The sequence below is a fragment of the Cynocephalus volans genome, chromosome 1 (assembly GCF_027409185.1).
Source record: "Cynocephalus volans isolate mCynVol1 chromosome 1, mCynVol1.pri, whole genome shotgun sequence".
Taxonomy (NCBI): domain Eukaryota; kingdom Metazoa; phylum Chordata; class Mammalia; order Dermoptera; family Cynocephalidae; genus Cynocephalus; species Cynocephalus volans.
In genome coordinates, this window is record NC_084460.1 from 11,099,607 (window position 1) to 11,121,909 (window position 22,303).

The following is a 22,303-nucleotide window of genomic DNA, read 5'->3' on the forward strand; positions in this document are numbered from 1 at the left end:
TACTTAACTCCTGGAGTAGAATACACTGCAGCAGTGGTTCCAGTTCTAAGATGGCATAGCACAGTAGCAGTGGGGGCCATGGGTGCTGGGGCACAAGATTGACTCCTTCTCTGGGGGGAGTGCAGCTATGTGGACTCCAAGAAGTTTCCTCAGCTGGGCTTAGCACCTGTGAGGACAGCAGGAGTCCCCAGTGATGAGGACTATAGGTGACTATGATGGTGGCAGGGACTGCTGAAGTCCTTTTGCTCACCTTTCCTCTGCAGGGAGAAGTACCTCCTGGTTCTGAGCTTACTCCAGCTGGGGGAGGGGATGGCAGAGATAAGGTATTTTCTTCCCTTCTGTATGTGACCATTCTGGATTGCTATGCTCTACAGGATCGTGCTACTCCTTTGGTGGACTCTATACCCTCCTTAGTTATTGTCACCAGAGTATCATTGTTTATTTGTTGCTTTGGCTGTCTTTGTGGGGGAGGACAAGCTCAAGGGGCTTCTAGTTGGCCACGTTGTTGATGTTACTCCTCTCTCTTCAGTGTTTCTTGTAGAGAAAGTCTGCTAGTAATGAATTCTCTCCATTTTAAAAAAATATGGAAATGTATTAATGTCATTTTATTTATTTTTTTCTTCCAAATTTTATTTTATTTTGTCAATATACAATGTGGTTGATTATTGTGGCCAATTACCGAAACCTCCCTCCCTCCTTCCTCTCCCCCCTCCCTCCCAACAACATCCTTTCTGTTTGCTTGTCATATCAACTTCAAGGAATTGTAATTGTTATATATTCTTTCCTCCACCCACCGTTTTTTTGTGTATTTATTGATTTATTTTTAGCTCCCACAAATAAGTAAGAACATGTAATATTTCTCTTTCTGTGCCTGACTTGTTTCAATTGATATAATTCTCTCTAGGTCCATCCATGTAGTTGCAAATGGCAATATTTCATTCTTTTTTATAGCAGAGTAGTATTCCATTGTGTAGATATACCACAGTTTCTGTATCCACTCATCTGATGATGGACATTTGGGCTGGTTCCAATTCTTAGCTATTGTAAAGAGTGCTGCAATGAACATTGGGGAACAGGAATACCTTTGACTTGATGATTTCCATTCCTCTGGGTATATTCCCAGAAGTGGGTCTGTTGGGTCATGTGGTAGATCTATCTGCAATTGTTTGAGGAACCTCCATACCATTTTCCATAGAAGCTGCACCATCGTGCAGTCCCACCAACAATGTATGAGAGTTCCTTTTTCTCCACCTCACCAGCATTTATCATTCAGTCTTTTGGATATTACCCATCCTAACTGGGGTGAGATGGTATCTCAGTGTGGTTTTGATTTGCATTTCCCGAATGCTGAGTGATGTTGAGCATTTTTTTCATATGTCTGTTGGCCATTCGTATATCTTCCTTTGAGAAATGCCTATTAAGCTCTTTTGCCCATTTTTTAATTGGGTTGCTTGTTTTTTTTTTTGTTTTTTTTTTTTGTAAAGTTATTTCAGTTCCTTGTATATTCTGGGTATTAATCCTTTGTCAGATGTATATGTTGCAAATATTTTCTTCCACTCTGTTGGTTGTCTTTTAACTCTGTTAATTGTTTCTTTGCTGTGCAGAAGCTTTTAGTTTGATATAATCCCATTTGTTTATTTTTCCTTTGGTTGCCCGTGCTTTTGGGGTCATATTCATGAAGTCTGTGTTCAGTCCTACTTCCTGAAGTGTTTCTCCTATGTTTTCTTTAAGAATTTTTATTGGTTCAGGGTGTATATTTAATTCTTTAATCCATTTTGAGTTGTTTTTAGTATATGGTGAGAGGTATGAGTCTAGTTTCATTCTCCTGCATATTGATATCCAGTTATCCCAGCATCATTTGCTGAAGAGGCAGTCTCTTCCCCAGTGTATAGGCTTGGTGCCTTTGTCAAAGATCAGATGGCAGTAAGTGTGTGGGTTGATTTCTGGATTCTCTATTCTATTCCATTGATCAGTGTGTCTGTTTTTATGCCAGTACCATGCTGTTTTGGTTACTATAGCTTTGTAGTATAGTTTAAAGTCAGGTAGTGTTATGACTCCAGCTTTTTTTTTTTTTTTCTCAGCATTGCTTTGGCTATGCATGGTCTTTTATTATTCCATATAAATGTCTGGATAGTTCTTTCCATTTCTGAGAAAAATGCCATTGGAATTCTGATGGGTATTGCATTGAATTTGTATATCACTTTGGGTAGTATGGACATTTTCACTATGTTGATTCTTCCAATCCAAGAACATGGGACATCTTTCCATCTTCTTGTATCCTCTCTAATTTCTCTCAGCAGTGGTTTGTAGTTCTCATTATAGAGATTTTTCACATCCTTGGTTAACTCAGTTCCTTAGTGTTTTATTTATTTATTTATTTTTGGTGTATATTGTAAATGGGCAAGCTATCTTGATTTCTCTTTCTGCATGTTCACTATTGGAGAATAGAAATGTGACTGATTTTTGTGTGTTGATTTTGTATCCTGCTACTTTGCTGAAATCATTTATCAACTTCAAGAGTTTTTTTGTAGAGGCTTTAGGCTGTTCGATATATATGATCATGTCATCTGCAAACAGGGATAGTTTGACTTCATCTTTTCCCATCTGGATGCCTTTTATTTCCTTCTCTTCTCTGATTGCTCTGGCTAGTACTTCCAATGCTATGTTGAATAGGAGTGGAGAGAGTGGACATCCTTGTCTAGTTCCTGTTCTTAAAGGAAAAGCTTTCAGCTTTTCTCCATTCAAGATTATATTGGCAGTGGGTTTATCATATATGACTTTAATTATGTTGAGATATTTTCCATCTATACCTAATTTATAGAGGGTCTTTGTCATGAATGAATGTTGAATTTTATCAAATGCTTTTTCAGCATCTATAGAGATGATCATATGATCCTTGTGTTTGTTTTATTAATATGGTGTATCACATTTATTGATTTGGAAATGTTGAACTGACCTTGCATCCCTGGGATGAATCCCACTTGATAGTGGTGTATAATTTTATGTATGTGTTGCTGTATTCTGTTAGCTAGTATTTTATTGAGGATTTTTGCATCTATATTCATCAAGGATATCAGCCTGTAGTTTTCGTTTTTGGTTATATCTTTACCTGGTTTTGGTATTAGGATGATGTTTGCTTCATAGAATGAGTTTGGGAGATTTGCGTCTGTTTCAATCTTTTGGAATAGTTTGTAAAGAACTGGTGTCAATTCCTCTTTGAATGTTTGGTAAAATTCTGCTGTGAATCCATCTGGTCCTGGGCTTTTCTTTGTTGGGAGCCTTCTGATAACAGCTTCAATCTCCTTTACTGTTATAGGTCTGTTCAAATTTTCTACATCTTCTTGGCTCAGTTTTGGTAGATAGTATGTGTCCAGAAATTTATCCATTTCCTCCAAATTTTCAAATTTGTTGGCGTATACTTGTTTATAGTAGTCTCGAATGAGTCCTTGTATTTCTGAATTATCAGCTGTAATGTCATCTTTTTCATTTTTAATTTTTGTTATTTAGATCTTCTCCCTTCTTTTTTTAGTTAGCCATGCTAATGGTTTGTCAATTTTATTTATATTTTCAAAAAAAACAACTTTTTGATTCGTTGATCTTTTGTAATGTTTTTTGGGTTTCAATTTCATTAAGTTCTGCTGTGATCTTAATGATTTCTTTCTGTCTGCTAACTTTGGGATTGGATTGTTCTTGTTTTTTTAGTTCTTTAAGGTGAAGTATTAGGTTGTTCACTTGCCATCTTTCCATTATTCTGAAGTAAGCATTTAATGTGATAAATTTTCCCCTTAGTACTGCTTTTGCAGTATCCCACAGGTTTTGGTATGATGTATCATTATTTTCATTAGTTTCAATAAATTTTTTGATTTCCTGTTTGATTTCTTCTTGGACCCATATGTCATTAAGTAGAATGCTATGTAATTTCCATGTGTTTGTATAGTTTCCAGAATTTCTTTTGTTATTAATTTCTAATTTTAATCCATTGTGGTCTGAGAAAATACATGGGAAAATTCCAATTTTTTTGAACTTGTTGAGACTTGATTTGTGACCTAATGTGATCTATCCTGGAGAATGATCCATGTGCTGATGAGAAGAATGAATATTCTGAGGTTGTTGGATGGAATGTTCTGTAGATATCTGCCAAGTCCAATTGGTCTAGTATGTTGTTTAGATCTTGTGTTTCTCTGCTGATTCTTTGCCTAGATGATCTGCCCAACATTGACAGTGGGGTGTTCAGGTCCCCTTCTATTATGGTATTAGTGTCTATTTCCTTCTTTAGGTCTAATAGAGTTTGTTTTATAACTCTGGCTGCTCCAACATTGGGTGCATATATATTTATGATTGTTATGTCTTCTTGATGGATCAATCCTTTTATTATTATGTAATGTCCCTCATTATGTCTTTTTATGGTTTTTAGTTTAAAGTCTATTTTATCAGATATAAGAATAGCTACTCCAGCTCGTTTTTCATTTCCATTTGCATGGTAAATCTTTTTCCATCCTTTCATTCTTAGTCTATGTGAGTCTTTATGGGTGAGGTGGGTCTCTTGAAGGCAGCATATAGTTGGGTCCTCCTTTTTAATCCAGTCAGCCAGTCTGTGTCTTTTGATTGGGGAATATAAGCCTTTTACATTAAGAGTTGTTATTGAAAAGCGTTGATTTAATCCTAGCATTTTATTGATTTTTGTTTGGATGTCTTAGGTGTCTTTTGTTCCTTTCTTTCTGATTTACTGTTTGTTTTCTGTATTTGTTGGTTCCTTGGGTTATAGATAGCATTTTTGTCTGTTTGTTTTCTCTTCATGGATGCCATTTTTATTATACTAGTGGGTTTAGATTTTTCTTGGGTTTTTATGGCAGTGGTAGTTATTTTTCAGGTACCAAACCCAGTACTCCCTTGAGAATTTCTTGTAAGGCTGGTCTTGTGGTAGTGAACTCCCGCAGTTTTTGTTTGTCTGAGAAATACACTATTTGCCATTCATTTCGGAAGGATAGCCCTGTGGGGTAGAGTATTCCTGGCTGGCAATCTCTGTCTTTTAGTATTTTGAATATATCATCCCATTCCTTTCTGGCTTTTAGGGTTTGTGATGTAGAGTCTGATGTTAGTCTGATTGGAGCTCCCTTATAGGTGATTTGATGCTTCTCTCTTGCAGCTTTTGAGATTCTCTCTTTGTTTTTGAGTTTTGCCAATTTGACTATAACATGTCTTGGAGAAGACCTTTTTGGGTTGAATATGTTTGGGGATCTTTGAGCTTCCTGAATCTGAAGATTTGTGTCTTTCCAATAACTGGGAAGTTTTCTGCCACTATTTTGTTGAATATGTTTTCAGTGCAATCTCCTTTTTCCTCCCCTTCTGGAATACCCATGACTCGGATATTTGAGCACTTAAAGTTGTCTGATATCTCTCTTAGATTTTATTCAATGCTTTTAATTCTTTTTTCTTTTCCTTTTTGTCTGCCTGTGTTATTTCAACCAGCCCCACTTCAAGGTCAGAAGTTCTCTCTTCTACTTCTGCAAGCCTGCTGGTTAAACTCTCTGTTGTGTTTTTTATTTCATTGAATGAATTCTTCAGCTCGGCAAGTTCTGCTACATTCTTTTTCAGGGCATTGATTTCCCTGTACATTTCTTCTTTCAGGTCCTGTATACTTTTCCTCATTTCATCATGTTGTCTAGCTGAGTTTTCTTGTATCTCATTCAGTTTCTTTAGAATTATCACTCGAAATTCCTTGTCAGACATTTCAAGGGCTTCTTGTTCTATAGGATCTAGAGCTTGAGAGTTATTATCCTTTGGTGGTGTATTTTCTTGATTTTTCATATTTCTTGTATCTTTCCTTTGATGTTTAGTCATTGTGGCAGGGGGATTCACAGTCCACTGGTTTGACACTATTGTCTGGCTAGGATGCTGCTGGGGCTGCCAATTTGGTATGGCTACCTCAGTATCTGCTCAGTTGGCCACTAGTGCCTTGTGTGTGTGGTTGCCTCAGGTCTTGGGCCTCTCCAGGGAGCCGCATCTCTGGTCAGCATGCAATCAGCCAGGCTGGGGATGGAGTCGGTTGGCAGCAGTGAGGCCTACCTGCTGGGTCATGTGCTGGCACTGCAGGGCGTGTGGTCTCTGCAGAGCTTCCACCTCCCCTGCTGGTCATCTCCCTGCTCCGCATGCACTTGGCTGGGCTGGGGATGGAGTCAGGTGGTGGCGGTAAGGCCTTCCTGCTGGGTCTCATGCCAGCACCACAGGGCATGTGGTCTCTGTGGAGCTTCTGCCTCCCCTGCTGGACTTCTCCCTGCTCCGCGTGCACTGGGCCAGGCTGCTGGGTTGCACACCAGCACCGCAGGGTGTGTGGTCTCTGCAGAGCTTCCGCCTCCCCTGCTGGATGTCTCCTTGCTCTGTGCACACTCGGCTGGGCTGCTGGGTTTTGCGCCAGCACTGCAGGGTGTGTGGTCTCTCTCAAGTAGTTTTTCTGTACCCTTCAGACTGGGGTTAGGAGATAGAATAACCATTGACCACGGTTAAGACTGAGGGTGTGATGGCTGATATCATATGTCAACTTGGCTGGGGCACCATACCCAGACATTTGGTCAGACACCAGTGTAGATGTCACTTGGGCAGATTCTATGTAGTGACCTCTGGTAGCTCCAGATCTTCAGCAGATCTCTCTCTGCACCTCAGTGTTCTCACAATTCCAGAGGCTAGAAATCCAGATCAAGGTGTCAGCAGAGGTGGTTTCTTCTGAGTCCTCTCTCCTCAGCTTGTAGATCTTCTCCCTGTGTCTTCACATGGTCTTCTCTCTGTGTGTCTGTATTAATGTCATTTTTTTGAAGTATAGAATTCTTGGTTAACAGTTTTTTTCTTTCAGCACTTTAAGTATGTCATCCCACTGCCTTCTGACTTTCATGGTTTCTGATAAGTTATCTGTTAATATTATTGTCTCCCTTGTATGTAGTGAGTCTCTTCTCATGCTACTTTCAGTATTCTCCTTTTGTCTATCAAAACTTTGATTACCACTGTCTACATGTGGATCTCTTTGTGTTTATATTACTTGAGGTTTTTTGAGCTTCTTGGATGTATAGATTAATATTTTCATCAAATTTGGGAAGTTTTTGGCCTTTTTTTCTTCAAATGTTCTTTCGAGCTGTTTCTTCTTTACTTGGGACTCCTATTATGCACATGTTGGTGTGCTTGATGGTGTCCCACAGCTATATGAGACTTAGTTCATTTTTCTTCATTCTCTTTTCTTTCTCTTTCTCATAGTAGATACTCTCAATTGATCTATCTTCAAGTTCGCTGATGCTTTCTTCTGCCTGCTCAAATATGCTGCTGAAACTCTCTAGTGAATTTTTCATTTCAGTTATTATTCTCATCAACTCAAAAATTTCTATTTGTTTTGTTTTTTAAATAGTTTCTATCTTTTTATTGGTAGGTTTTTTTGGTGAGATATTTAAAATAGCTAATTTAAAGTCTATGTCTAATATGTACAATGTCTCGACTTCCTCAGGGACAGTTTCTATTTACTGCTTTTATTTCTTGTTATGGGCCAAGCTTTCTTGTTTCTTTGCATGTCTCATAATTTTTTGTCAAAAGCTGAACACCTTAAGTAACATAACACAACAACTCTGAAAATTATATTCTTCCCTTTCCTTAGGGTTTGTTGTTGTTGCTGTTTATTTTTTCAGTGAGTTTTCTGAGCTAACTCTGTAAAGTCTGCATTCTTTGTGGGGCCACTGAAATTTTGATCAGCTGTTATTGGACAGAGATTTCCTTATTTTCCTGGAACCAAGTCTCCTATTCTTTGCCAAGGGGCTCAGTGTGTGTGTGTTAGAGCCTACCTTCAACACTCAGCCAGGCAGTTTACAACTCTGAGCTTTTTCTTCCTGTTTACGTCAAGTCAGTTGAAGGTGACAGCTTAGGTTCTTCTCAGGTCTTTCTTCGCACAGGACTACGTGTGTGTGTGTGGCTTTTTATATTCCCATAAATATGAATTTTCAAAGCCCCCTACGGACATCTCATTCTCCAGCTTTTAATTTTAAGCTTTTTGGTTGGCCTACTGTTTGTTCCATCTGTTATTCACTACCTCAAGCATGATGCTGAACAATTGTCTCTGATTGTTTCCAACAAATTCCCACAGGCAAAAGGCTATTTGTGTAGGGTGAGCTCTAAGTCAGGTTAAACAAACAGGGTCTTCCAGAGAACCCCAGGAATATCAAATAATGACAATCTGTGTCTCCCAGTGGCTGCTAGGTTGTTGGTTTTGCCCTGTGGTCATAGGGTATTGGTTGTCGAGACTACCATGAGCTGCAAAGTGGGAGTGGGAACAGAGGACAAAGTTCACTGTTCTTACTTACTTCAGCCATTTTTTCTTGAATAAATGCTCTCAAGAGTGATGGAAAGTTTTAGTCAATTTTCAGAATCCTGAAAAAAGTTGACTCTTACTATTTTTTCCTAGCGTTCTGCTCATGGAACTGTAACAGCTGGTGAAACATCAACCATGTGAGATGCTGCAGCACAACAGAACATCTCAGTGATCATGTCACATGTGACGGCTACTATACTGAGGATCTCACAGAGGTCAAAAGCCTTTATACTGGTGATCACCATGGGAAGGGTCAGCAATCTATCCTTCCCAGAAAACTGAAATTCCCTAACAGCTGTATATCACTGGTAGTGATGATGTGGTAATTGTTTGTCTTAGAGTGAGAAAAGAAACTGGTGTTTTTATAAATGAGGGAAATGAAGACACCTAGAAGTGGTGACATTCTCCTCATCTTCCACATCAGTGGAAAAGCAAGAATTAGCTCCTGGTTCCTTCAAGCCCTGGTTTTGGTAAAATATTCAGTTATGATTCTGGAACTGGGGATTGTTGCTTAGTAGGAAATAAAAGTGTTTGCTGTGTGAGCAAGGAGCCTAACTTAATTTTAACTTCAGTGCCTCTCGGGTTTCCCTTAAATACAAAAAGAGCATAATGCATGTTTTAAGAACAAAGCAAAACACCTTTGAACCGTGACCTTTTGAATTTAGTGATCACCAATAGCATAATTCCCAAGAGGTACAACCAAGGATTTCTTCATAAAAATCATTTCAAGTAAGCAAAGACAAATATTCCTTTGTCTACCAAAGGAATGTGTTAATAAAATGTGGATGATTTAAAAGTAAAAATGCAATATATTTGATTATAAATAACTGTCTCAGCTTGATTTATGTACTTTACTATAGTAAGTTTGGTGTATAGACAGTTGTATGGTTTTTCCACTCTCGAAGTCACCCTTGTTCTTTTAAAGACACAGCAGTAAGTCTTATCACCCTTGAGTCCTTGACTGGTAGTTTCATATCTATGGATAGGTCATGAAATCTGGTCCAGGAGGTCTTGAAGTTGGGTGCCAGGAATTCCAGCAATCTACATAGCATTTCCATGGAATACCAAGCAAGGATGAAAATACAACCTCTAGAAGAGTCCCTCTGCTTTTCTCTCATTACCCCTCATTGTCTTTGCAGCTTCCTTCCCTCCTCAAATTCCAAGCCTATACTCACACGCTAAGTCTCCTCTAGAAGTCACTCACTGCTTTAGGAAAATGTAACATTTTATAAAACAAGTAACACTTTATAAAACAGTTGAATACTACAGTAATAACTGTTGCAGACAAGTTCCATCAATGGATGCTAAGATTAAGGGGTAAAATTTTGAGGAGAACAAGATTTGCTTAGTTTCAAAGTGTCTTCCCCAGAATATTAGCTTTAAGCAATCAAAGTTAACATCACCAGTAATAAGACATATTGATACCACAATTTCCTTGGCACAAAACACTGAGAAGGACATGGCATCATTTCATTGCCAATAATGCATCACTTCATGCAAACCATGAGAAAATATCAGACAAATCTAGATTTGGAGACATTCTATGAAATAGACCATCAGTACTCTTCCAAAGTATCAAAATCATGAAAGACAAGGAAAAAATGAGGAATTGTCACAGATTGGAGGAGACCAGGGAAGAATAACTAAATGCAGTGTGGGATCCTCGATAAGGTACTGGAACAGAAAAAGGACATTAGGAAGAGACATGATGAAATTTGAATAAGGTCTATAATTTAGTTAGTAGTGTTGCAACTATGTTAAGTTCATAGCTCTGATGATCATCATACTATAGATACCCAAGTTGATAACATCATTGATAACGGAGAAGATCCATGAGGGGTCTACAGGAGCCCTCTGTCCTGTTTTTACAACTTTCTGTAAGTCTAAAATTAGCTCAAAATAAAAAGTTTAAAAAGATTGTTGCACCCAGTTATTAATATCTCGAAGGACTAATTTTTCATTCCTTTAATATTTCTTGTCATCTTACTAAAAAACTTGGTATTTGGGGACATATTTTAATGAGAACATGACTAATGCAGACTATGGGTGGGAACACTTTGAAAAAATAAAAAGGATTATACCAAGGCAGGGTTATAGTCTCCAATTCTCATTATACATTTTCAAAGTTTAAGTTATACCTTGTCTTGTGTTTAAAATGCATTGCACACTGGTGGTGTTGTCAAACTAATACAGTTTACAATAGACGTGGGATTTAACTTAGACATTCTTCTTTTGAGTATTACGCGGAAGGGCATGCCTTGTTGTTCACAGCTAAATGTTTGATGCTGTAGCTGGAATTTTTATACCTTGGAGACTTCAGAATCGATTGCTTGTAGATTAGTTTAAGTGTTTCAACATTGGGATTTTGATTTTGTTAGTTTTCCATCGTTAAGAGGTGTTTAAAAGCAAAGAGACATGGGAAGTGGTATATGTAGTCTTGAGTGTTACACCCATAAATATGGGTAGTTAAGAAGTCCAAGTCATCTCATCTACGAAGAAGTATCAACCAAACCCATGCTTCTCAGTTTTTACTATGCATTGGAATCTTCTGTGGATTTTATTAAAATGCAGATTCTGATGCAGCAGTTCTGCGGTGAGCCTGAGATTCTGCATTTCTCACAGGCCTCCAGGTGATGCTACTAAGTACTGGTCCCTGCTGGTCCAGGGATGATTTTTTGAGTAGCATGGACTTAAATGACTGGGAAGGAAACGAATCCTGTCTACCTCAGGTATAAACCTTCAAAGAAATGGACTTAATTTCAAACAAATAAAATATTTAAGTACCTAAAGGCAGTATTGATTGACGAAAAGTTCAGGAAATCTTACCAATGAACCAATTTCTGGAGCCAGGAAATGCTAGATGTGACACCCTAGTCATCTCAATGTCGGATGTTGCCTGCATGGAAATGTGGAAAGAAAAGAGACTGGATTCAGTTTAAGATTCAGCTGAGCCTGCTAAGTGCAGCTAGGGAACACCTGGGTGTACAGAAATCCCCCAGGAGGATGCTGACCACTGCCAGCAGGGGGCGCACCACCACAGCTTTTCCAGGTCCACAGCAGCCGGTAACCTGCTGGATGGAACGAGAGATGGATACAGCACTGTGCCACATAAGGCCATCCCACTGACCTCAGCTCTTTCTGGTGATGGGGACTTGGTGATGGGTCATGGGTTTACACCTCAGGTTGTTACACTTGACAGCTGGGCTGGGGTTTTGAACTGAAGTGGATTCTGCGGTCAGATTCCAGGCCCTGAGCAAGAGGAGTTTGCTGTGAATATATTCATAGGGATAACATAGGGTTGTCTAAAGTGTGAAGAGCCGACTGAGCGGCATCTCTTCCCTTTGACTGTTTTGTATTTTCAAAATGCTTCATTGCTACAAAACATCCATCTGAGAAAGGGCTGTCATTGTCTTTCTAATTATCAGTGAGGAAACTGAGGCACGGGGAAGAAATAGACTGTACGCCTTAGATCTGTGGCTGAATTAGAATCAGAAGTCCAGCTTCCCGCTCTAGCCAGCCCTGGCCGGCCACCTGGGTGGGCTGCTCCCTCTGTCCTCTTTGAGCTCCTCAGAAACAAGCCTTGGGACACAGAGTAGCCAGCCAGGCACTGGGAGAAACAGCTCACTTTGGAAGGCAGGCCCGGAGGCCGCGGGACTTCGCCTTTGGCTCAATCCTGCCAAAGTCAAACCATTTCAGTAGTTTAAGTCAACTTGTCTTAACTGCTTATGTTTGAACAGATTATTTAAATTTTTCTTTAATTTTTAAATTAAAAAATGGGACATAGTGATGGGAGAAAAATATTTGTAAAACTGGAGAAGTTTATAAAATAAAAAGTGAAAAGTCCCTCTTCATTCATTGATTCCCCAACCCACATTCTGTAATTCCACCTCCAGAAGTAACTATTGCTAACTACCAAAAACTACACACACACACACACACACACACAGACACACATATACACACAAACATACATATAGAGAGACAGAGGGAGAGAGATGCTCCTGCTTAATTTACAAAAATGGGATTATACAATTCATAGAGTCTTCTTTTTCTCACTTGAGATGTGTATCATGGAATATCAGGTTGAGGTTTTGAAATCTGAAAATGATATATTACAGATCTATTTTCTTGATTAAAAACATGAGATTCTTAAGCCTTATATTTGTATATTAACAAAAATATGCCCCAGGGCCTGCCCCAGGGCCTTCCCCAGGCTCCTCTGCCACTCTCAGCATGCTGCCTGCCCAAATTTCCATGGACAAAATAAAATTAGAGGCATTTACGTGTTTTCTTTCTGAGTGATCCTGATAGTATAAGCAAATTGCTCAGATTCTGAATACTTAATTTTCGTCCTCTGAGGATTTAAAATTTTAATCTACTATTTTGTGGTTCTAAGTTATCTTTAGAGGGGTCATTTCTTTTTTAATAGTACTTGTGTGAAACAGGAAATGGATGTAGGCACAGCTATAGGATGTGTTTGTGTACTCTCTGTCTTTGTTTTATTCAAACATCCAAAACAAGTGAATTAAAAATATTGATGAATAGTAGCTAAGTAATATATTTTTCCTTTTTAGATTCGCCTTACAGGATTGACCAAAAATTGCCAGCTGTCCCTTTCTCTAGAACGGCAGGTCTCAAACCTTAATATGGAAGAATCGCTGGGGGCTTGTAAATAGTGTAGCTTTCCAGCCCTCCTGAAGGCGATTTCCCCGGGATGGGCTTGGGAATGGACATTTCTGACAAGCTCCACGTATTTTTTATATCCACCAATATTTGATTGCAAGTATGCTCCATGACTCTGTCCTGGATTGGGTGTGAATTCTTACTGATGGTGCTTGTTCTACTTTCCTCTCATTTAGAAGAAAAAGGGTGGAACACATGCATGGGAAATGGGTTGTCCTGACTTTTCCCATTAAAAAAATGCCTCAAAATTTTATGCACATCTTAGAAATTTTTCTCTGTCTTTAAAATCTTGACCCCCTAAAGTCTGGCAGTTGATCTGTCCTCCTGCAGCTACCCTTGACCTGTGACCTCTAACCTTGGGCCCCTCCTTATGTAGAGTAATGGGTTTGACAAGCAGCTGATGACTGCTTCAATTTCAGCTGAAGTTCCTTATAAAACTAGGAACTCTGGGAGGTCCTTTGTCTCTGACCTAGACACAATGGTCTGATTATTCTTGGCTTACACTAACTTGGAAGCGAACTGAAACATCAGGGAAGAAGCAACCTATGCGTACACAGCATGAAAAGGCACAAATCACAGCTAGGCATACCAGTGTGGACTGATCTCACAGAAACAAAACTGAGCAAAAGTCTCCATCTGCCTGAGGTTTAAGGACAAGCAACAATGACCTAGGGTGTGAGGGTTGGGAAGAAGGGTTATCTTTGGGTGATTACTGCCTGGTGGGGGGTTGGCACAAGGGGGACTTCAGAGAGGCAGGAAGCATTACATGTCTTGATCAGGAACCCATCTAGGGTACATACACATATACTCATATAAAGTCATTGAACTAAATGCCTAAGCTGTGTGCATTTTGTTGTACGTACATTCTATCTCAATAAATTTTTTGAAAAGGCAGCCGTGAATATGACAGTGTCCACTAAGAGAAAAATAGGTACAGTTATATGTATATAGTGAGTCAAAATCACCAAACAAATGCTTGCAGTTGGGCAAAAAGAAAATTAAAAATTGGAAACTATTATAAAATAAGCAAGTTCTTTTAACTCCAGTCGTAAACGGAACACATAAAATAACGTGAGCCCACCTTGCAGACACGATGCTCTCAAAGCCCTCGTGATGTGGAGTGTGGACTCACACACATAGAAGTTATAGAAGCGATGATTTTTTTGTCCTTCAAAATGCTGCTGGCTTAGGAAGTGTCTGAAAAAGCAATTTTACTGGCTTTTTGATAAAGGCAGCAGACAAGAATGGGAAAGGAAATAAGTTGCTAGGGCTTCCTTAACAAAGCTGGGGTTTTGCCCGAATCCATACGACTTGCACGTGCAGGGGGTCCAGCTGGAGGTGGCAAGCAGCTGATCTATAGCATCGAATGTGATCACTTCCTGAGGCTACACTGGAGTCATGCAGTGTTCTGGGCTCGGATGATCAAGGCACCAAGAGGGTGCTGCACCCAGGACTGTTCCAGGAATATTCTACAGAGGAATTTCTTCCTTTTATTCCCCCATCTGCCAACACTCAATCTCATTGTGTTTAAAGGTTTTCCATGAACATCTAGGGGTCTTTCTTCTCCTTGGTTGGGTGGCATCTCCTTGTGCAGCCATCGTGAGGAGGTTGACTGGTCACTTTGCCAAGCAAGTGGCTTCTCTGATTTTCTCCTTCTCTCCCCTCCTCCCTTCTAAATCAGTGGCTTGTCTGCCACAACTGGCAATGTTTGTCGTTATGGAGATACAACCTTTCTATGTCACAGAAACTGCTCTGCCATGTCTGTGAGCTGTGGGCAAAGGGAGGCTGCAGAGGTGGAAAAACTGCAGGAGGGCACAGAAGATGCCCATTCTGAGTGTGTCCAGATGACCACTGCTGGACGCAGATAAGGTCTAGGCTGGGCTGGCCATGGGAAGTTTTTACTCTTTGCGGTAAAGGTGGAACTATAAGAAAGATAAAGCATTTTCCCCTTACCAGGCCCAAAGTCTCTGCACAGATGGAAACTGGACTGTTTATGGTAGGTAAAATCAGGGAGCATGGACCGTGAGCCCAGTACCCAGCCCAAGTGGGGAAGTGCTCTGTAAATATACCTGTCTTGTTCCCGGAAGGGTAAAGTCTCCTGCACATCTTGGGCTGATTCCTCTCTTTCCAGCTAAGGTAATTCTCTGACCAAAGTATCAGAGCCTGGAATTTTCTTCCTAAGGCTGACTGCACAAAATGGGAGATCAAATACAGATTAAGAAATAAAAGGCAAAAGCCACCTCGGGATTGATGAGGCTCCTGATGGTGGGAGATAATAAACATACCCTTTATTTCATCTCCTGCTCCTTCTGTAATTCAGGTTCCTGGGGGAGCTTCCAGGGAGAACACAAATGACTGATTTCCTAGTAGAAGAGCTCCTGAATTCTGTCCCCTTCTCTTTCCCCAGTGCTGACAGAGGACCCGAGAGCCTGGTGGAGGGATGGGAGAGAAGGGACTGCCCTGATCCAAGGCAAATTCCTGCAGAGGAGCCATCACCTGGTGGGCAGGGAAATGTACCAGGTCGAAGGTACTGGCAGGCTGGGGACCAGAAGCCCCCACCTTCCTTCCCTGGGTGCTGGTTGGATGCTTCTTTTTTCTCTTTGCTTTGCACCAACACCTCCCTTTGCTCTAAAATGTGTCAAAATGAATATAAACTAAAAGAATCATTTCTATGTGCCACAGGAGTGATCTCTCTCTCTCCCCCTCTGCCCTCTTGCTCTGTCTTTCTTCCTCTCATTACCAGTGCCGAGATGATCTCAGGAAATTGCCAGTTCTTGGTTTTTCCCGTTCCTCCTTCTTGCTGCCTTCCTAACACCCCCAGATTTCACAATCCTGTGCCTGTGGCATTTCCCCCCCTGAGTTCGTCAGTGTTCATTCCCTAACCCAATTAGTTCCAGATGCCCTCTCTCACCTTTTATTGTTCCTAGTTTTCACTAGAAAATGCTATTTGAGTGCCTTTCCTGGTTAGCTGAATTATTGAACCCCTAAACTTCTTTTTCTGTGTCTCCGAATGCTTGATGGAGGTAACACAGCTGGAGAAATCACTACACGCACTGGATGAACTTACATATTTTAAAATTCTCCTCAGTACCTGTTAACCAAACCACCCATGACCACTTGCTTTGTCCTTTGCTGTGATCCTCTGTCCCCAGATGCTGTCGGGATCATCCGGGAGGCTGTGGTAGGGACACATTTGGCCTCTGTGGGCCCTCCGAGACCTAGACGTGGAGGAACCTGCACAGAGATTCCCTCTCTCCTCTCCACCTCTCTAGAGCCTGCAGCTAGATGCCCTGATCTGATAGGATTCTAAGCAGTCACCCAGACAGACACCTCTCCAGGTGATCGTTTTTGAACAAACCCTTTTGTCTTCAGTCGCACTGCAAACGCATCATCCCAGCCAGCAGCCCTAGGCAAGCACCTGGTAGGAAGCCAGGAAAGCCCGGTGAGGGAAAGTGGGCTGTGCCTCGAATCGTTAGGTGTCCTCTCCAAATGGGCACCTTCTGCAGGGTTGTGGGCCCAGTCAATCTCTAGGACAGCCAACACCTTCAGTCGGTAGGGGCAGGAGGAGAATTAGAAGTAGGAGAATGGGGGGACTAGGGCCCCAACCTCAGGGGTAGGGACAGGCTGATGCTCCCTCTGGAAGGCCAGGATCCTCCTCCCCAGGTTAGCCAGGGACCCTGAGGCCGCCTCTCCTAAGGACAGTGCCGGCTGCTCCCCTTCTCTCAGCCACAGCATGGGGCAAGCATTGGGCTTGGCCCAGCACGATCGGCTAGTGAAGTGTGAGCCTGGGCCAGAGGCGGGAGCCAAGACACCCCTAGCAAGCCCGGAGCCCTGGGAGGCCTGTTCCAGGACCTGAGCCGGGCACGCAGGGGGATCCCCACGAGGCGGGCAGAGAGAAACCCAGGAGGCCCGCGGGAGGAGACCGGCCAGTGGCTGGGCGCAGGCGGCCAAGCGCACTCGCGGCGTCCCCACGCCGGGCAGCTGGTGGGGAGAGGGCTGAAGAGGCCTTCGGTTTGTCCGAAAGTTTCCGACTAACCGCTTCTCGGTGGAGATCCACCTCTCAGCGGCGGCGTGTGTGCTTCCCGGAAGGTGGTCTCCTGCGCCGTCCCCCTGCCCCGAGAACGGAAGGGTCGAGGGACAGCGTGGGGGCTCCCGCCCTAGCCCGGTCTCCTCCCCGGGCGCCCCCTGCCCGCCGCGCTGGCCACTGGCCCCCGCCCCAGCTCCCCGCTGCCGCCGACCCGGGCCGGGCCAGCCGCGCCGCCTCAGGCTGGGGGGAGCTGCCTCGGCGCTGCTCCCGGCTCGCGCGGTGCTCCCGAGTGCTCCGGCCCCGGCTCGGCCGCGGCCCCAGCGCGCGGACCATGGAGTAGGCGGGCGGTCCCGCGACGCCCTCCTCCCGCCGGTCCTCCCCCGCTCCTCCTCCTCCTGCTCCTCGGCCGCCGCCGCCCCCGCCGTCCCCGCCGCGCCGCCGCCCCAGGCAGAGCGCGGGCGCGGAGCGTGGGAGCCATGGCGCGCGAGCAGGAGAGGGACCCCGAGCGCCGGGAGGCGGCGGCGCGGGCGAGCGGCGAGGAGCAGGAGGCGGGGGAGGAGGGTCTGAGCGGCAGCGACGACGAGGAGACGGGCAGCGGCCGGGAGGAGGCGGAGGCGGCGGCGGCCGGGGGGGAGCGCAGCGAGGACGCGCGGCTGCTGCGCGCAGGGCTGCCTCCCGCCGCCGTCCCCGCCGCCGCCGCCGCCCGCGACAGGACCGGTTGCCGCTCGCCGGGGCCGCCCGGCCGCCCGAGGATGCCGCCGGCCGGCGACGAGGACCGAGCGCGTCGCCGCCGTCGCCGCCGCCGGAGGGACCTTCTGCTGAGCCAGCTCTGCTTCCTGGCCTCGGTGGCGCTGCTGCTCTGGTCGCTGTCGAGCCTGCGAGAGCAGAAGGGTGAGTGCTCGCCGCCTGCCCCGAGTGGGCGCTGCGGCTCCGGCGGCTCGGGCGCCCCGGCTGGGCGCGGGCTGCGGCGGCCGGCCCGGCGGTGCAGCCGGCCGGAGTCCCGGGCGGCTTGCGGGACGCGAGGGCTCCCTGCGAGGGGCTCGGGAGGAGGGGCGGTGCGCGCCGGGACAGCGGAGCCGGGAAAGGGCCGGCACGCTGGGGCGCCTGGCTGCCCTGGGAACCTGTGCCGCTTGCTTCTGCCCTTCTCTCCAGCAGGCTGGAGGGACTGGCGGCGGCGGCAGAGGGATGCGTTACCCTCCGCAAGCCCCCCCCCCCCCCCCCAAGGCCGGTACCTGTGCAGGTAACCACCTGTACACGAAGGTGGATGGTGGCCTGGTTAACACGTAGTTGTGCATATGTTCTCCATAGCGAACAGGAGGGATGAACCAGGTAGGAAACTCCTTACCAGCACTTCCAGGACAGGTGCCAGAAACTTCGGACAGGAAAAAAAGTGTTGGCCTTGCAGCTAGGGGTTCGGGATGGACGTGTTCTCTAAAACTGATCACTCACGGGGGAGACGAGGACTCCTCCCCACGGGCCCCTTTTGCGGACTTGCTGCTGTGGAAGTCGTGATATGGACCGGACTGTCCAGCACTCTGTCCACTCCTTTCGTGGTGCCCTGCACTAGATCCGCTCTTTAACCCACAACTTGAATCTAGCCTTTGCCCTTGACCTTTCTTGAGCTGAAATAGATCTTGTGGAGAAATGTGCTCAGAACAGTTGTCCGCTGAAAACAGTTTGGACCCTGGGATGCAGCTGTTTTAAAAATGAAGGAAAGACTTGGAAGAAGAATGTTGTAAAATGGTTTTATATCCTGGCCATGCAAGTGGCACGGTTCGTGGGAAAACAGCCGTGTAGGTGGTTGTGAGAAAAAGCAGTTAGACATATGTGCTGTGATGTTAAGTAGACATAGCTCTAATACAAGGTGTTATATGAGGTGCAGAATAAAGGCATTTTGATAGCGATAGTAAAATATTTTTAAAGGTGCCATCCATTAAAAAAGGGATCTCCCCAGATTGGCTGGTCTCATGCTTGATGGTGAAATCGGATGGTCTTTCAGGTCTTAGCAGACCTCTTGTCAGACTTCATCATATATGGTCATACGAGAGAGTCCGCCTTGGTCTCCAGTGAAGCTGTTAAAGACTCCAGGGCTTTCTCCATTGCTGCCGGATCCAGACCATCTGGCCACGGCTTCTGACTTCAGGAAGGGGGCCGTGCTGGTTGGAGGGAAGCAAGACCTCTCTCCAAGGGCAGATTCAGACCTGCTGAGTCTCACTGAGAGGGTTTTTGTTACCCCCTTTCACTCTTCCCCGTCTCCTGAGTGAAAAGCAGTTTATAGTCATACCACCTTTGGAAAGGGCCATTCCAAGTCAATTACATGCCGGCCATTTTTTTCAGCATGTTGGGGTATTTGAGTCTTTAGAGTTTCCACCACTTTCCAGCATATAGAAAAGACATTTTCCTGGGTAGAGAATGTGACCAGTCAACGGTAAGGGGCTGCCTGGGCCCTGGAGAACTTGGTTGTTTGGGGGGAGGGGTGACATACTATGCAAACTTGAACCCTGGTGACTAGGATGTCATTTTGAAATGATTTCCCTAGCAGTGACATTTCTGTTCAGTGCCACTGACTCAGATTTAGTTCCATAGCACAGCCCTTTCTTTCTCTAAACATTTATTTCCTTCTCCCTCTCACTTCCTCTCAACCCCTTCCCATCAATGTCATGCTTAGGAAGACCCTCACCCCAGCATCTGAAGATCTAACAGGCAGAAGCTCATAGTATCAAGGAAGATGCTGGCCAGCCTCCATTTATTTCCCCCAAATGACATGCTCGTTGTAGTTCTGTCTCTAATCACCTTTTCTTCCAGTAGTTATTGATGATTTCAGTACATGATGTACAAAAGTATTTTGCAGCAAGGCACAGGTTTTTCTGAGATTTTTAAAAAACATTAATTAATGTGTGTGAATCTGCAAATGATTATTTTGCTTAGGGAATTGTCATTTAGCATATGTAAGCCTTTTAATAGTGACTTTTACCCTGGAAACTTGGGGGCCACTCTACTTAACAGTCCTTTCTATATGAATAAAAAGTTTGGAATTTAACCTCGTTTTAAAGACCTTGTGACTTAGAGAGGTGAGTGGTTGGCTTAAGGTCACACAGCAGTTGAGGAGTAGGAGAAAAAAACAACCTGACCTGACCTGGCTCTTTGTTCCTACCTCTGTTCCCTGGTATTCAAGCTACCATGTGGGTGCAGCTTTGTGATATTTATATAATCCCGTAGGGGGTACCTTCATGATGATCAAAGGGTAATATTTGTATTTATGCACCTTGAAAATCATGCAGTGATTGTTGGATGTAACTTCTCAGAAGCTTGTTTTCTAACACACACCCACCTACCTACCTACCTACTTTCTTTCTTTCTTTTCTTTTCTTTTCCGTTTAAAAAGGATAGTTTTTCTCTTTCATTTTTTTTTAACCAAACCAAAATGGAGATGTGTGGCAGCTATGTTATGTAATGTTGTGTAACCTTTCTAATCATATGGAATCTGAGATCCCTTTCTTTACATCTAACCAAACTCAGATTTGTTTGTATACTGAAAAGTTTTCAGTTATATACTGAAGAGATTTTCAGTATATTCAGTGTTTAGTTATATGCAGTATGTATTCTGCTGAGATGGAACATGAGGGTTGTTTAATTTAGGTCAGTAAGGATTAGTGCTGAAATAAAAAAAATGTTAATTCTCACGTCAACAAAAGCAATAATAATACATAACTGGAATTTGGTGGGCTCTTAAGTGCCAGGCATTGTGCTAAGCACACCTCATACCCATTGCTTTATTTAATCTGCAAAACACTTTTTAGATGCGTGAGTCTTCAGTGGTGGAGAAGGAAAGATGAGTCCTTCATGCCCTATTTAGTTGTTCTGGATGAAGATCTCACTTTCGATCTGTTTTTAAAGCCAATTGAAATAAGGTGTTAGATTTGCTAAGGAGGGTTTTCCTTCATTTTACATCTGCAATGAGAATGGGTTACTTTTGTATATGTTGAGTGGTTTAAAGTGTTTAATTTTTCTTTGACATAAACTACCGGGCCATCTTTTTCCAGAAGTGGTGTTAGAGCTCCAGGGGCTCTAACTCAGCAGTAGTTATAGACATCCTCTCTAGAAGGTTCTCAGTGAGGTAAATAGTGATTAAGAAAAAAATATACACATACACACACATATGAGAGTACTTCAAAAAGTATTCATATTATCTTTTAATTCTACTTTTCCACAAACTCTTTGAAGTAACCTTGTATATGCATATACATATATATACATATGTATATGCATATGTGCGTATATCTTTGTATGTGTACGTATGTATACAAAACTTTGAGACACTTTCTGTCCCAGTTACTATTACTGCATAACAAATCACCACAAAACTTAGTGGTGTAAAACAACCGTATTACTCTTTTGCTCATGGATACTTTGGGTCAGGAATTTGGACAGGGTGCAGTAGGGATGGCTTGTCTCTGCTCCATTATGTTTGGGGCCTCAGCGGGAAAGATGGCGAGGCTGGGAGACTTGGCAGCTGGATATGGAGTCATCCAACGCAACATCACTCCCATGCCTGGGGGTTGATGTGGCTGTTGGCTGGTCCCCCAGCTGGGCTGTCAACCAGAAGACCTACACATGTCCTCTCCATGTGGCTCAGTTTGAACATCCTCAGAACATGGCAGCTGGGTTCCAAGAGTGAGTGTCCCAAGAGAACAAGGTAGAAATGCTTGTTATTTTTATGTCCTAGCCTCAGAAGTCATGTGGTGTCACTTCTACTATTTTCTTCTGGTCAGGGTGGTGACAAGTATCTGGCCAGGTTCAGGAAGAGAGGACGTGGACACCATCACTCCCTCAATGGAGGAGTGTAGGGTCACATTGTAACAAGAGCATGTTTGGTAGGGTATCTCCATTATTGTTATTGTGGCTGTCTTTGAAAAATTCAGGGATCCAAATGGATTGTAACTTGTGATTATAGATATTTCCCAAGGTGATCAATGCTGAATTAAGCATACATATACACATACACATACACACGCACACATGCATATATGCATGTATGTGTACGTATATTATCTTTGAAATACTTTCTAATCAGGAAAATATCACTGTTCATCTTAACTGGTGTGGGATCCAGAGGTGGTATTTGAAAAGGGGGCTGCAGAGGAGATTTCAGCTGCAAATTTAAATTGCAGATCTGAGAGCCCATCTTTGCCTTTGTGGCTTCCCATTCTCAGAGGGCTGTCACCACAGCCTTGCCATCTTTCGTGGGATCT

General features: G+C 43.5%; 1 protein-coding gene across 2 annotated transcripts in view; it reads left to right on the forward strand.

Annotated features, from left to right (window-relative positions):
* SLC24A3 (solute carrier family 24 member 3) overlaps positions 1–22,303 on the forward strand; it is a 515,190-nt gene that overhangs the window by 34,584 nt on the left and 458,303 nt on the right. The window contains exon 1 of one of the 2 annotated variants that reach the window (XM_063088282.1): positions 17,804–17,942. The exons of the other annotated variant lie outside the window; for it this stretch is intronic. Coding sequence (XP_062944352.1) covers positions 17,804–17,942 — 139 coding nt within the window. Of the gene's footprint in view, positions 1–17,803; positions 17,943–22,303 lie in introns of those variants that run through there. 2 annotated transcript variants of the gene reach the window in all.